At 38.0% G+C, this 15,831-nt stretch overlaps 1 protein-coding gene across 3 annotated transcripts in view; it reads left to right on the top strand.

The window, feature by feature from the left end:
* Positions 1-15,831, top strand: part of LOC137154613 (contactin-associated protein-like 2) — a 309,210-nt gene that overhangs the window by 265,901 nt on the left and 27,478 nt on the right. For all 3 annotated transcript variants that reach the window (XM_067550350.1, XM_067550348.1, XM_067550349.1), the window contains exon 6: positions 15,566-15,766. In XM_067550350.1, the coding sequence (XP_067406451.1) occupies positions 15,566-15,766 (201 nt within the window). The remainder of the gene's footprint in view (positions 1-15,565; positions 15,767-15,831) is intronic.

Raw genomic sequence — 15,831 nt, 5'->3', positions numbered from 1 at the left:
TTTGAGATGAACTCTACCTTCCATGTCAGTCTAAATTTCAGGCTTGTAATTACAGTCAGCTAAATGTCCCCCTTTTCTTTTAATGCCATTGCATTCCTTGCTTGAAACCATGGGTGTCCCACAAAGTTTTGTACAGTATGGCAGTATTTTTTAAACCATGCATTGCTGGTGAACTCAGTGAAATTATGACTACTGTGAAGTTTTTTGTTTTTTTTTAATTCGCAATTTCATCTGAAAGGTTAGGGAATCAAAATCTGCATTAAGACCCACAGTATATACATCAAAGTTCTTATTACATGGATATCACTAAGCATGTCTTCATTCCTCTGTGTACTTTGGCAAAAAAATCTGAATTCTGTGGTAATGTCTTCTGGTTTTGATGATGCATCACTGCTGAATTTTCAGCAAACTAAAAAATTATTAAGGCAACAAGGTCTCATGCTGAATTATATATAAAACTGTTGGGTATAGATGCATGTAGATGCTGATTCAGCAAAGAATATGCTTAACTTGAAGCATACAAGTTGTCCAATTGACCTCAAATGGGACTACTCTCATCCTTAAGATTAAATAAATGCTTACATGCTTTACTGAATTGCCTTAACATTTAGGGAGCCTTCCCTTTTGCAGATTTTTTTTTTTTTTTTGTCACAAAATGTACTGGATTTTTCATATAAAAAAGTTACTTGGAGGCACAAATCAGAGTAGATGCACCACTAGTTACCATATTTCCATCCAAAACCAGGTAGTTAGGGTCGCAAATACCCAGAGTTTTGCCCAATATGCAATTTTGCATACTGACTTTGTGGAAACATATTTTTCCCACAAATGAGAGGCCACCCTATTGAAACTGTAGTCCTTTATTTCCTAAAAACCTCTGTTTCTGTAGGTTTTTTTTTCCAAAACTGTTTCAGGATGCAGCTTGACTGCCAGATTGTTAGAGGATTAGCCTGTTACAAAAACCAGAAAGCCTTGCTTTAGACTATAGAGTTAATGTACTATACGCACTCCTCTAGCTGCTCAGAGAGAGAGTGAGAAGAGTTAACTCGGTATGAGGGAAAGGGGTGGGGAACAGTGCTCTGGGAAGAGTGACTGAAAGCTAGCAGCAAGTAATATGCAGAGAATCCATGCACTCAGGTGGTGGTGACAGGAAAGAGAAGGAGGCCCATGCACTTAGAGGTAGCGATTGTAAGCCTGCAGGAGTTGATTCTGTTTCTTCATTTGAGTGAGGATGGCAAGTAATCCCAGTTTTCAATGTGCTGGTCAAGGAAGTCACCCTGAACCTTTCACTTAAGGTTCAGGATGATGTACTTAAAACAGTTAGAACTCCTCTTTGTGGTAGAGCCCTTATACATTCTTTAAAATTACTGCAGTATTTTACAGTAATATTCCACAATCCTTCATTAGCATTATTGTAGGATGTACTGTTTTGTACTATTACCAAAGAATGAGGAAGGAAGAAAGCAGTTAGTTTAATTTCTTTTGAGTGTGTATGCACCCATTAGGTGCTAAGACAAGCTAGAAGTCAAATTTCAAGGAGAAACACATACTGTTTTATGCAGTCAGAAGGAGGATTTCTCAGGACACTGTCCCAAAAGGTAAATTCCATTGCCAGGTTCACAGCCACTGACTTGTAGAAATCCCATGGCCTTGCTATATACTAGTCACTATGCTGAAACAACTGCCCAGTTAAATTTTTATGCTCTTTGTTTTTGCTTTAACCTTTGTAATCTACACTGAACAGAAATTGACATCCGTTAGACTAGGCACTTAAATTATCCAAATCCTCATCCATGTGACTGTATTGTTCCTCATTATTTATTGATATTTCCAATATAACATCATGTTGGAAATTTTGCTTTCCTTTAACACTCTGGTATAGGGACATTTTCTTCCGTGGGTCCCACAGCTCATCTAAGCCATTCGCCTCCAGGCACCATTTGTCAGCATGAAAAGGTGGCACTGTTGCACTGTTTTGAGAGGCATGAGTGATCTTTATTCTGTTTCCCAAGACACTCTTGACATTAGCCTTTGAAATGTAGCTGTGTCAAATGTTTTGAAATAGTCTCCAGTGATCCAGATAAGATTCTCTTTGTCTACCATTTCAATAATATCTCCAAAGGATTCCAACAAGTTAGCAAGGAATAACCTTTTCATTTCAGTGGGTTTTTTTCCCCCCTCTAAGCTATATTGGTAATGATATCTTCCCTGAAAGCTTTTTCAATAATTTATCCACTATATCGTTTTGAAATATTTATTTTATATACTATATATTTATCATTTTAATACATTACAAAAAGATAAAATATGTTAGGCCTTCATATTGCACACGGTAACAATAGGTTCATCAAAAAATTAGCACCTATAATATTACTTCAAGAAGGGGGAAAAACAATTAAATACATGAAGTATATATTATGACAGTAGCAAATCTAAGATGCTTTTAAAGAAAACACCCAATTAAGTTGATATTTAAATGAGGAAATTATCTTAGTAAAGATGCAATTAACACAAAACAAAGGGAGAGGAAGAAGAAAAATTACTCCACTTATGATGAAAATGCATCTATGAGCCCAATCCTGCTTGCATTGTAGTAGCTGGAGAAATGCCCATTGATTTTGATTCAAGTGAGATTGGGTCATAAGAAGGCCCATCCTGACTGTTCCCTTTCCTGGACATCAGAATTTGTAGCATCTAAAACCTATTTGGTTTCATTAAAGTCACCAAAATTATAATAATTTTATCAGAAATTTTAAGGTAAATATAGTGCTTATGAAATATGGTAGACTGACAAACCTGGAGATTGAAGGTGAAATTCTGGTTTCATTTAAATTCAATGGCAAAACTTCCATTGACTAAAATGAGGCCATGAATTCACTTTTAGAGCTTTTCTGTCTTTCTTGCGCCTATGTCAATCAAATGTAACTACTTTGAACTCAGTGATGTTCCATGAGTGTGCAACTGGTGTATGTAAGAGGAGAGACTATCCTGATTCCTCTTTATCCATGACAAAAGTAGCAGTAATGGGAAATTTCCCTATACTGCCACAACAATTTGTCTCAGTCTGATCTGGAAGGGTCATCTTTGTGAGTGAGTGTATGTGCCAGTCCTATTCAGTCTTTAGCTTTTCTTCTGGAACTGACAAAAAGGATTGCCTTTTCACATAAACTGTCAAATAGCCTTCACTGGGTAATGTCATTGGTCACTAGTGATCTGGACTGGATTTGAACCAGTGGCCTAGATGAAGCAAACGTCACAGAATGGTTCTTGCCTTTTTTCCAGTGAATGCAGATTTATGGTTCTTGATTCATTGCAATTAAAAAATAATTCCACCTGGACATGGGATGTAGAAGTTCTGAAATATATGATTCTTTTCTTTCTAAAGGACATTAAGAAACCTGTTGATAAGGTGGTAATGTAATTTGCAGCTTCAGTAATATCTACCATTTCTTGCATTCACCACTTTGCCTCACCAAAAAATGCTTTATGAAATGACATTTGTAAGGGTTGTTGTGGTATTATCTCACACAATACCAAATGTGTTCTAGAGGCCATTTTGAAAAATAAAATCACACTGTTCCATCCCAGAATGATAATGAAATGACCATTTTATTGTTTAGCTTCTAGCTTGCAGAAAGTAAAATTTGACTATTTGGTAAGTGGGCTGCCTAATTTTGCACAAACTTCAGTTTCATGATTCATTTGTGGTAGATAATGGTAGAAAGCCCACATCAATAAAAAGCCCACATCAATAAAAAGGCCAGAGGAAGATGAAAAATGCTTTCCTGAAACTGCTGCAATGTGATAATCTAATATGATCTGAAAATCCAAAATGCACCTGGGGTGTAAATCCTAACAACAAACCAAAAGCACACACTTCCTGAGGGCAGATGTCTTCATTATATCTTCCAAATATTTCCCCCAACTTATGGTACAGGCATCACTTCAGTCTCATACCGACTGAGCTGCAACTAGCTAGTGCTCACCCAATGTCTAAGGCATAGGCTAAGGCATTCAGTTGCACTGACAGGATTAGATGGAATACAGGTATTGATTTTCATATGCAGGACGACCACAGCAGGTGTCCTCACTAACACTGCTAGCAGCCCTATATATGCAACGAACAGGAGGGGAGACAAGATGGAACACTGCATGACAGCAACATTGTGGATGATGAATCACTGGCCAATACCATCCTGTGGGAATGATCAGGAGGTAAAGAATGAAGACATACAAGAACAACTTTTTCCATCCTGCTAGAACTTGCAAGGAAGTCAATAATACCTACAATATGACTGATGCTATTGAAAGCAACTGAGAGTATCATCATGAAAAAATTATCTAAATCTTTCATCAGGCGAAAATCATCTGCCAGTATGACCAGTGCAATCTCTGTATTGTCCCTGGGCCTATAAGCAGGTTGATAAGGGTCAAAGGAATCTAAATAATCTGGTACTCTTAGAGTTGTGTTCTTTACAACTTTGACCAAGAATGGAATATTAAATACTGGCTGATAGTTAAAGCCAGATTGTCTGCATCAAGCAATATTTTTTTGGAGCACTGATCAAAAAAAGCATCCTTCAGAAAAGACAGCAACTTATTTTTCCTAAGGGAGGTGTTGACTGTTTCTTAGAAAAGAAACTGTTTACTGACTTTTTAAAAATAGATTTTCTGTACTATGCACATTTTGGTGATCAAGAATTTTAATTGTGTGCATGCTAAGAAACATATTGTGGAAGAATCCAGAACCAATAGAGTCATAAAAATTGTAAGATAATTTGTGAAAACTTTAATGGAGGGTAAAAGCAATAGAAAGCACAGTTTTCAGTCCTTTAGAATATATCAGCTCTGCTTTATTAGTTTTATTCTCTAAAGTTATTTCTAATTAATTATCACTACTAAGGAATCCAAACTATCAGGCTGTCTCTCTAATATTCTTCACAATGGAGATGGCTTCAGCAAACACGTTTATAAAGAAAGGTAAATAGTTGGGGAAATTCACTATTTGGAGGATTTCTGCCATGGTGACATTTTTGTCATCACAAATTCACCCATTAGGCATGCAGTGGGACAAATTACTTGAAAGTCACATTAATAGTGAATGAGATAATTTGAATGACTATTGATTAGAGAAACTTGAAAATCAACTGCACTTCTATTTTCTGAGTGCAGAGGATCTGTGAATAGGGAGGGCTGTCATCAACATGAACTGTGGTCAGCCTTTTAACATACGTTTAAATGAGTTATAGTGGGAAGGAACTGCTATTTTGCAAGACACTCTATTGCTCCTTTTGAATCAAGACTGCATTTTTAGAGTGTTTTGCTGTCATATTATAATTTCCTATAGAGGAAGTAGATGATCATTTCCATAAAGTGGTATTATCTTTTAGGTCAGTCTACTTGACTTAAGCCCACTTCCAATAGCTGTCAGTGGAAAAAGGAAAGGGCATCAACAAGGAGTAATATATGGGCTAAATTAGTGGAAACCTACTTAATCCAAACTGCACTTAGTGTGTGAGGCATTTGAATTCTAATCTTAATTTTATTTTTATTATTATCATTATTCAGAGAATGCATAGCAATTTCCAGTTCCTTAATCCACATAACAAATTAAATCATTACAGATTAATAGATCTAGGATTGTGTCCTTCCTGTATTAGATTAAGAACCTAAAAGGCCTATTCTTCACAGTGAGGAAAAAAACAAACTGCACTGTGTAGTCATTTCCTTTACACCTAGGACATACTGTAGGATGCTAGGGACTCAAAAAATGACTGCAGGAGTGACACAAAATTGAAGAAAAATGTTGATCATCTAGAACACTGTGATCTTCTGTATGGCACTCGCAATCAACATCAATGTGCTATCCCTTCCAGTGGAGGAGTTAAAATCAGTGTGATGTATGCAGCTAGTAACTCTTATTCCTCTGTTTACTGTCTGCTGCATCATTGTTTCCTCTCCCTGGTACAGAGGCAGCTGTCAATTTGTGTTAAGACAGAACCTTCTACTGAGAACATGGAGACTTTATTGGGAATTGTGTGATTATGGGAGACTTTAACTTCCCAGATATAGACTGGAGGACAAGTGCTACTAATAATAGTAGGGCCCAGCTTTTCCTGGATGTGACAGCTGACAGGTTCCTGCTGAACCACAAGAGGGGATGCTATTTTAGATTTGGTATTGGTGAATAGTGAGGACATCAGAGAAGAACTGGTTGTAGGGGACAACCTTGGATCGAGTTCCCATGAGCTAATTCAGTTCAAACTAAACGGAAGGATAAACAAAAGTAGATCTGTGACAAGGGTCTTTGATTTCAAAAGGGCTAACTTTAAAAAGTTAAGGGAATTAGCTAGGGAAGTGGACTGGACTGAAGGAACTCATGGATCTAAAGGAGGAGGAGGCTTAGAATTACTTCAAGTCAAAGTTGCAGGAACTATCTGAAGCCTGCATCCCAAGGAAGGGGAAAAAATTCATAGGCAAGAGTTGTAGACCAAGATGGATGAGTAAACATCTCAGATAGGTGATTAAGAAAAGGCAGAAAGTCTACAAGGAGTGGAACATGGGAGGGATCAGCAAGGTCCAATCTTGGAGGTCCAAACATGTAGGGATAAAGTGAGAAAGGCCAAAAGTCAAGTAGAGTTGGACTTAAAACCAACAGTAAAAGGTTCTATAGCCATATAAATAGGAAGAAAACAAACAAAGAAGTGGGACCGCTAAGCACTGAGGATGGGGGTGGAGGTTAAGGATAATCTAGGCATGGCCCAATATCCAAACAAATACTTTGCATCAATTTTTAATGAGGGTAATGAAGAGCTTAGGGATAATGGCAGGGTGGCTAATAAGAATGAGGATATGGAAGTAGAAATTACCACATCTGAGGTACAAGCCAAACTCAAACAGTTTAATGGGGCTAAATCAGGGGGCCCAGATAATCTCCATTCAAGAATATTAAAGGAACTGGCACATGAAATTGCAAGCCCATTAGCAAGGATTTTTAATGAATCTGTAAACTTTGGGGTTGTACCGTATGACTGGAGAATTGCTAACATAGATCCTATTTTTAAGATGGGGGGAAAAAGTGATCCAGGTAATTCCAGGCCTGTTAGTTTTACCTCAATAGTACGCAAGGTCTTGGAAAAAATTTTGAAAGAGAAAGTAGCTAAGGACATAGAGGTTAATGATAATCGGGACATAATACAACATGGTTTTACAAAAGGTAGATCATGCCAGACCAATCTGATCTCCTTCTTTGAGATAACAGATTTTTTAGACAAAGGGAATACAGTGGATCTAATTTACCTAGATTTCAGTAAGGTATTTGATATGGTTCCACATGGGAATTATTAATTAAATTGGAAAAAATGGGGATTGATATGAAAACTGAAAGGTGAATAAGAAACTGGTTAAAGAGGAGACTACAATGGGTCATATTGAAAGGTGAACTTTCAGGCTAGAGGTAGGTTACAAGTGGAATTCCTCAGGGATTGGTTGTGGGACCAATCTTATTTAACCTCTTTATTGCTGAGTTGGCACAAAAAGTGGGAGTGTGCTAATAAATTTTGCGGATGATACAAAGTTGGGAGGTATTGCTAATACAGAGAAGGACCGCAATATCTTACAAGAAGATATAGATGACCCTGTAACAGGAGTAATAGAAATAGGATGAAATTTAATAGTGGAAAGTGCAAGGTCATGCATTTAGGGACTATTAACAAATTTTTGCTGTAAATTGGGGACGCATCAGTTGGAAGTGACAGAGGAAGAGAAGGACCTGGGAGTATTGGTTGATCACAGGATGACTATGGGTGTCAATGTGATGTGGCTATGAAAAAAGCAAATGCGGTCCTAGGATGCATCAGGCAAGGTATTTTCAGCAGAGATAGGGAGGTGTGAGTACCGTTATACAAGACATTGATGAGACCTCAGCTGGAATACTGGGTGCAGTTCTGGTCTCCCATGTTTAAGAAAGATGAATTAAAACTGGGACAGGTGCAGAGAAGCACTACAAGGATAATACGAGGAATGGGAAACCTGTCTTGTGAGAGGACACTTAAAGAGCTTTGCTTGTTTAGCCTAACCAAAAGAAGGCTGAGGGGAGATATGATTGCTCTCTATAAATACATGAGAGGGATAAATACAAGGGAGGGAGAGGAACTATTTAAGATTAGCGCCAATGTGGACACAAGAACTAATGGATATAAAATGGCCACAAGGAAGTTTAGACTTGAAATTAGACAAAGCTCCATCAGAGGAGTGAAATTCTGGAACAGCCTTCCAAGGGGAGTAGTGGGGGCAAAAAACCTAGCTGGCTTCAAGACTGAGCTTGATAAATTTATGGAGGGGATAATGTGATGGGACAGCCCAATTTGGCAATTAACTGATCTTTGACTACTAGCGGTAAATATGCCCAATGGACTGTGATGGGATGTTAGATGGGGTGGGTTCTGAGTTACTACAGAGAATTCTTTCCGGGTGGCTGGCTGGTGAGTCATGCCCACATGCTCAGGGTTTAGCTGATAGCCATATTTGGAGTCGGGAAGGAATTTTCCCCCAGGGCAGATTATCAGAGACCCTGGGTGATTTTCGACTTCCGCTGCAGCACAGGTCACTTGCTGGTGGATTCTCTGTACTTTGAAAGTCTTTAAACCATTATTTGAGGGCTTTAATAACTCAGTCAGAGGGTAGGGGTCTATTACAGGAGTGGGTGGATGAGGTTCTGCTGCCTGCGTAGTGCAGTAGGTCAGACTAGATTATCATAATGGTCCTTTCTGCCCTTTAAAGTTTATGAGTCTACTTTTGTTTAATTTATTTTGGAAACAATTGATTGTGACTCCATAGTTAAGGTTGGGTTTTCTTTTTCTTTCAGTGGAAGTATTCATCCTCTTTGTAATGTATGAAAAATACAGTGCTCCTCCCCAAAATTTATACCCCTTAGTCTTTGAGTATAGAATCAATTTTATGATAATTTTCAAGTACATCTGTTACTTAGAGTTTAACTCTATTTAAAAAATGGATCCTTAAAGACATTTAATATATTATATATTTGTCAGTCTTTTGTTTGTCCTGAATGTTCTCAATAATGTAAAAATGCAGACTCTTCAGACTTTCCACATAATTAAAATTAATTGAAGGCTTGTGCATAGGCTACATCCAAAGAAATTAGTATGGTAATTAAGCTAAGTTATTAATGTCTCTTGTATCTAATTATGATTATATAAGCTACAACAGGCTCAGGTCAAGAGCTCAGTTAACTCTTTAATGATGCCATTATGAGAGGTAATTCAGCCAATCACCAGTTCTCATCTACAGCTAAATTGCATGCAACAAATCTATTGGTTGTAATGAGTCAATGGTTTGAGAGCAGGATTGTACACATATGTTGAGATGTCTCCTTGGTAGATTGCTTGGCCCAACTGTCATGGATCTTTAAAGGTTCTGTGGCTGAATTCAAGTCAGTTGTAAATTAAGGCCCAGATTCAGTACATGTGCTAGGTGATTTGCAATACACCCAATACATGCTGGCAAGTTGTAATCATCCCAGAACCACGCATTACAAAACCCAGGAAACTCAGAGAGAAGTTTACACTTAAGAAGTCAAACACAATAACATTACCTGGAAATGCACAGGTAAGGCACCCAAGCAACTATTGCTGTGCCCTGTAGCGAAAAAGTGGATTTAAAAAACAAAAACAAAAACAAAAAACAACCCTAATGTGTCTTTAGCTCAGAGTACAAACACTAAAATGCCTTCATCATCATGTTGTTATTGTATTTCCATATCTTAATATGTTAGGATTTCATTTAAGTGTTACCTTAATTCTGAATTTCCTGGATTTGTAATGCTTGCGTTTGTGATAATTATAACATGCCTGTAATATATTTTTTTACCTTTTGGTTTGATAGGTACACTCAACAATATCTTTGTTTCGATACAAATATGTTTAAAAAATAATAAAAGATCATTCTAGCCGAAAGCGTTTATAAATGAAGAAACATCAGGTTTTCTACTAACAAAGGGAAGGGGCCACATTAATTTCTGGCTGATACAGCAGTCATGCATGTATATGTATGGCTATGTAGGCTCTAGTTATTTACTGTAGTATTTGGCTATTTCTTAAAATAATTGTCAGTGTGTTACAGAAACACTCAAGATTAATGTAATTATAACTGTAATTGCTAGGAATACATAATCCTGTTACAGTTAATGGGAATGGGATTTCATTTTGACCCATTTCAGTTTGGGCTCCCTTGTGCTTCTTTGCAGCAAATATGGAACAGTCTTTGTTTTAGCCCCTCTCATATTTACATATGCTAACTGTGGGGCCAAATTCTGGTCCTTGTTATACTTGAAACTCTGTTTATGACAATTTTGTAAAGAACCTATGTAGAGTAGAATACAGTGAATTACTCTGCATTAATACATAGGTACTTGAGAGCAGAATTTGGCTCTCTGTGAATGAATTGGAAATTATTGGGGGTAATGAGCTTTTTGAGCTTAAGCAAATTGATTGAGGTAGCAGATCACACAGTTGGTTAAAGGAGGATTGAACATTTTACGCTACAACTCCCCATCAGAGTGTTGGTTGGAATCATGCTGTAGAACAGAGTCAGCATTTGAGGTCCTGTGAATTCCATGGCTGCAGGCCTTCCAGATTTTGAGGAACTAGAAACATAAAGAAGAATCTGACCATTCTTTTTTAAAAATAATTAGTCCTTTTCCTTGCAAAAGTAACCTTGAAAACATAAACTGATATAAACAAATAGCTAGGGCTAAAATAGAAACATGACTCGGCTTCACCAGCAGTGCATGTGCATACGCACACAGTCTCTCTCTCTCACACTTTATATGTAAAATGAGTCAAATAATTTTGAGGTATATCCCAAGGAATTTCCTTGCTTATCCTTTCCAAATCTCTTAAGTTAGCCCCAATCATATGATCACATGGAACAAGAATCTATTATAACGAGGAAGGGAGAATGACAATTGTTTTCTTAGGCCCACTGTGAACTGCTGAGCTGTCTCACCAGCCCAGGAAAGATCAATGCCATGCCCAAGTCTGTTACAGGCCCTTGCCTCAGGGCATAATTTATTGATTTATACAAGAAATCATGAAGTAACACAAACCCAAGTGATTTACCTGCCCAAAGCAGATTGTAGCCCCAGAGACTTTTCCCCTGTGGATAAGGGACTCATGCAGTTCTCCAGTTCAACTGACCTCTTACTGTCCTATAAGGAGTAGATGCTTTTCAGGTTATCACCTGACTCCTAACTCTGCAGCCTCAGTTGGGAGGCTCCACCACAGATGTGGCTGGGTCCATCACCCCTTAAAGAGTTCAGTCACCATGTGACACCCACCCAAAAATGGATATGCTATAGAATACATCATATAGATCACCAGGGACCTCTAAAAGGAAAAAGTAGGACCTGAGGCTAGTAGGTTGAGCATCCCTTCTGCCAGAATAAGGATATATTTATTCCAGTCTGTGCCTGAGAGGTGTATAAAACTTGTATTTTATGTTGCATGATGGTGTTTTGTCATGGCAAAAACGTTTGATTAAGAAAACACTTTTTTTTTTTTTGCCATTTATCCTGTTTCACAAGTATTGTAATTTATTGTCATATAATTCTAAACAATCCATTCTATTGAGCCTTGGGAACCAGCAAAGTTTATGCCAAATCAGTCAGCCAGGTATACTCTAATCAGCCTTCTTCAGTCTTCCAGAATGCAGAAAGAGGCAGAACTTTGCTTCTAAAGAACATTGCCGATGTGCATATGAGAAAGTATGGCAAAGCTGTCTGTTTATAATGTGTTAATTAGTTATACCTCTGACAAAGATCCCAAAGTGGTTTAGAGGCTGTATTAGGATTGTGTCCATCCCCTAATGACAAACAGTGGCTGCCATTTTACACTAGGAACAAACACTGTGCAACAGTTTTTAGAAAGGAGAATTAAAGAATTAACTAACCCAGATAAAACTCTGCAGGGAATTTAGGTAGGCAGAATTCAATTATCCAAAATAGAATTCTGTCAGGAATTTGAGCAGTCCTGTTTTTTTCAAACATGATCTGAGCTTTTTGTCTCATCTAAAGATATTTATCAACACAGTTCCCAACATTTCCAAGAAGTGTTTCTTGTTTATATGAGATGCTGTTCTGCCCCTTGTAGATGAAGTATCATTCCATTTGGGAGGGGTAAAGTTTCATCCCTCCGTGCACAATAGATTGGATTTGCAGATGCTTTTATCAAAGAATTGGGCATCTATTTTTACTATGTAAGGCAACATTTTTAAACTAAACAAACAAACAAGACCCACATATGTACTGCATCAACATTTCTCTATCTCTCACTCATCATTTATTTCTTCACAGTCAGCTTGGCTGCTTTCTTCCACAGCCCACATAGAAGGTTACACTGTATAGGTGGGTCATTTGGGGCCTGCAAATCTGATCTTTTCTCTAAGTTCCTGTAGGAGAATGTTTTAATTTTGCACTGTCTGGATCACAGTGGGAGAGCAGAACTCCCTTCAGGACCCATTGCCCAATCCACCTTCATTTAAAGTCATTTGAGAATCTTTCCATTTACTTAACTGGAGTTGGAGCAGGCTCCTTGAGAGAGGCCCTCAGAACCAGAGTAGCTGCCATGCTGGTAGGGCATATACTAGCTTAGTTAGAACTCTAGCAATGCACTGAGTATGTAGCCCTTTGTGCCAGAGATCAGATGTTCTTGTCAGAGAGAATGCAGCATACTACTTTCCATTATGCGGTCTAGCACAAAGGGAAAATAGAAATGTGAAATACTCCTTATTTTAAACATATGGTATTTGTATCACTATTAATTTATATAAATAATTTTCCACCCTATCTTCTGATAAAACACTGTTGTAAAATAACTATACTTCTATACTATAACTAAATAGCTAACAGGCTCCTTAGTATAAGAAAAATGTCTGCCTGACTATTTTGGAGGTAAAGTAGCACAATATACAGAGATTTGTACCATAGTTTTTGGTGCAAGAATAGTATTGTGTTTGATATACACTAGAGATATGACTAATAAGATGATTACTATCTTACAGCACCTGCAGAACTTCGTCTTATTTGGCTAGCTACTTGTGCTCCCTGTGGAGGATCCATCTGCTTTACCTAAACTTGTTCCTGAATATTTGATTAGAGCCTGTTACACCACATCAATTACACACATATATAGCTTCATAGGATGCCACATCATCCAGAATAGCTTGTCACAGTGCAGTGATTGCATATGTGACTGATAACTATGTTATTATGGAGCTGACCCAAAGCCCACTGGCATCAATTAGATCCTTTCTGTGGATTTTAGGAGGCTTTAGAAGAGGCCCTAACTGCTCAAAATATTAACAAGGATGGGAATTTGCACAGATGAATCAAAAGCATATTTGCATGGACTCCAATATTTAGTATATTGTTTTTACTGGATAGCGCATCTGTTAAGTGAATATAGTACTCCTGGAAAATGCCAGATAACTTCCCTGAAGACTGAAGTCCTGTATTTATGCAGAGAACAGGGTCAGCATAGTCAGCAGCAATGCAAATTTTTGCTTGAATCTCTGAGACAAGGACCATCTGTGGTCAACAAGTCTGATTCTCAAGCACAATAGGAACAGTCCACTGCATTTGTCTAGCTCCTCTGCCCTGGGCACAGAGCTTTCTCAGGGACCAGTCCAAGAGTCAGGAATGAGCTCTCACAAGGTCTAATAACTGCCTCAAACCACAGCACACTCAATTCCGAATGCAAGAGACATTTTTTTGACTTGGCCTTCAATAATAAAAGCACATAGCACAACAGAGAGAAAACAAATAGAAACAAAATAACTTGAGGTCAATTTTCTCCTTAAGGAGAAAAACAGAACTATGCATGACAAGTTATATCTCTTAATGCCCTTCTGCCCTTCATACTGCAGTGATGAATAAATATAAATACCCAAAGAGAGAAAAATATTTCTGCCTTTCATTTCTCCTCAACCCTGACCCAGAGGAACTACATCTAGGAACAATGGTTTAATCTCTTTGCCTCTTTTAGTCCTTGGCTGCTGTGCTTAGATTGACAAGACTACTAATAAATGTCAACTGGGATAGTGGTTTCTGATGATTGTACCTGCCCAGTTGGGACTTGACTGAAACGACCAATTTATCTTACCTAAGTCACAGAATAGCAGTTGAATAGTAAAACAGTCACTACTAGAGCTGTTTGAATCTCAGTAGTTTTTATTCATAGAGCTTTGAGCAATCTTTTGCGGGGGATGGTATATACCTTTAGGACTTTTAAATTTGTTATCTTTCAGTTTCACTGAATGTCCCAGTGAGAGAGGTTAAATAGCAACACATTAATAGCTGTTCTATACTGCTCATTGTTTTATGTAATTCTAATATTTCTTCTCTTCTTAATCTCCTTTCTAAACTAAATCCCTGCTAAAAGGAGCTCTTGACTGTAAACCTGCTGTAAACCTGCTGACCTACGAAGCATATTGTTTCACTATTTAAGCTATCCTATCTTATAGCACTTACCAAGGCAGATGCTGCAGAAATACTCTCTCTAGTGGCTTAATATGCACTTAACTAGTTGTAGTTAAATGTATAGGCAGTTAGTAGGCTATAGTATTTATGTTCCTTATGTTATTACACTAATAATTTTGTCAAGATCCAGCCTATCTTGCTGTGTTTCTCCTGATCAAAGGTTAAAATTTCTTTTTTTTTCTTTCTTGGCCATTTCTTCACTTCCCTGCTGAAGCCATGAAGATGATAAAATTTGTCCTACTTTATCCTTCCTTACCCTTGAGATCTGTATCATGGCCACCAATCTAGGTAGGACTGCTTTGAAAACTTGGAGTCCAGAGCAGAGATAATCGTGGGTCATTAGGGCTATAGCCCAGGACCAGCCAACTATATGAAACCCTTGACTCCATTAATATCTAATATACTTTACTGTTATCATGTCAAACATGTTGTATGTAATCACATTGTATTGTAGGGCATCTCTGATGTCACAGTGTCACAAAATTAATACTGCTTAGGTGCATGCAGGCAGCCTGGAATGCCATGTTACTGTGTAAACTTGATGTTTTCCATGCAGTAAGAACCCCTAGATCTCTATAGCCCCAGGCCTCATATTATTTTATCCATTTCTACTCAAAGCTAATCTTTATTTGTCCCAAGGCTTGCTGTGACTATCAGTCACTCAAGGCAGTCTCCACCTACAAATAAAGTGTGCTGCTCTTACAGAGCGTGTAGCATAGCAACAAACAGGAACAAGGAAACCAATCAAGGTTTCCTGTGTTCAGTGCAGTCAAATTGTGCCATATTATTGATCTATTTCAATTCCAATGATACCTTGTGAATACCAGGCACATGCCCCACCTGTTCTCACTCCTCTCGCACGTGTGCACACACACTCACACCTGTTTCAGAGAGACGATCAACAATTTTAATATTATTTCACATACATTATAATTCTCTTCACTCAGTTCTTTCTTTCATTCATTAATTATTTCTTTACTTGCCTGTTTTATGTTTTGTTTTTTCTTCCAGAGGATAAAGTGTGGTCAACTGTGTATCATGATCTGCAGCTGCAGACTCCAGTGGCAGGCAACAGCCTCGAAAAGTACTCTGTATTACAGCTCAATTACAGTGCCACCATGGATCAGATCTCTGCCCTCACCAGTAGTGCTGAGTACTGTGAGCAGTACATCTCCTATTCCTGCAAGATGTCAAGGCTGCTGAACACACCAGGTAGGCTGTGAGCGGAAAGTCACTTAGTTGCCGTCTCTCTGGGAGTTCAAAATGATCTGAACAAT

This window comes from Emydura macquarii, unplaced genomic scaffold, assembly GCF_026122565.2.
Source record: "Emydura macquarii macquarii isolate MOO-44397 ecotype Brisbane River unplaced genomic scaffold, CSIRO-AGI_Emac_v2 contig_1263, whole genome shotgun sequence".
Classification (NCBI taxonomy): Eukaryota; Metazoa; Chordata; order Testudines; family Chelidae; genus Emydura; species Emydura macquarii.
The sequence above is the reverse complement of the archived record's forward strand: the minus strand, read 5'-3'. Positions and strand labels throughout refer to the sequence as shown.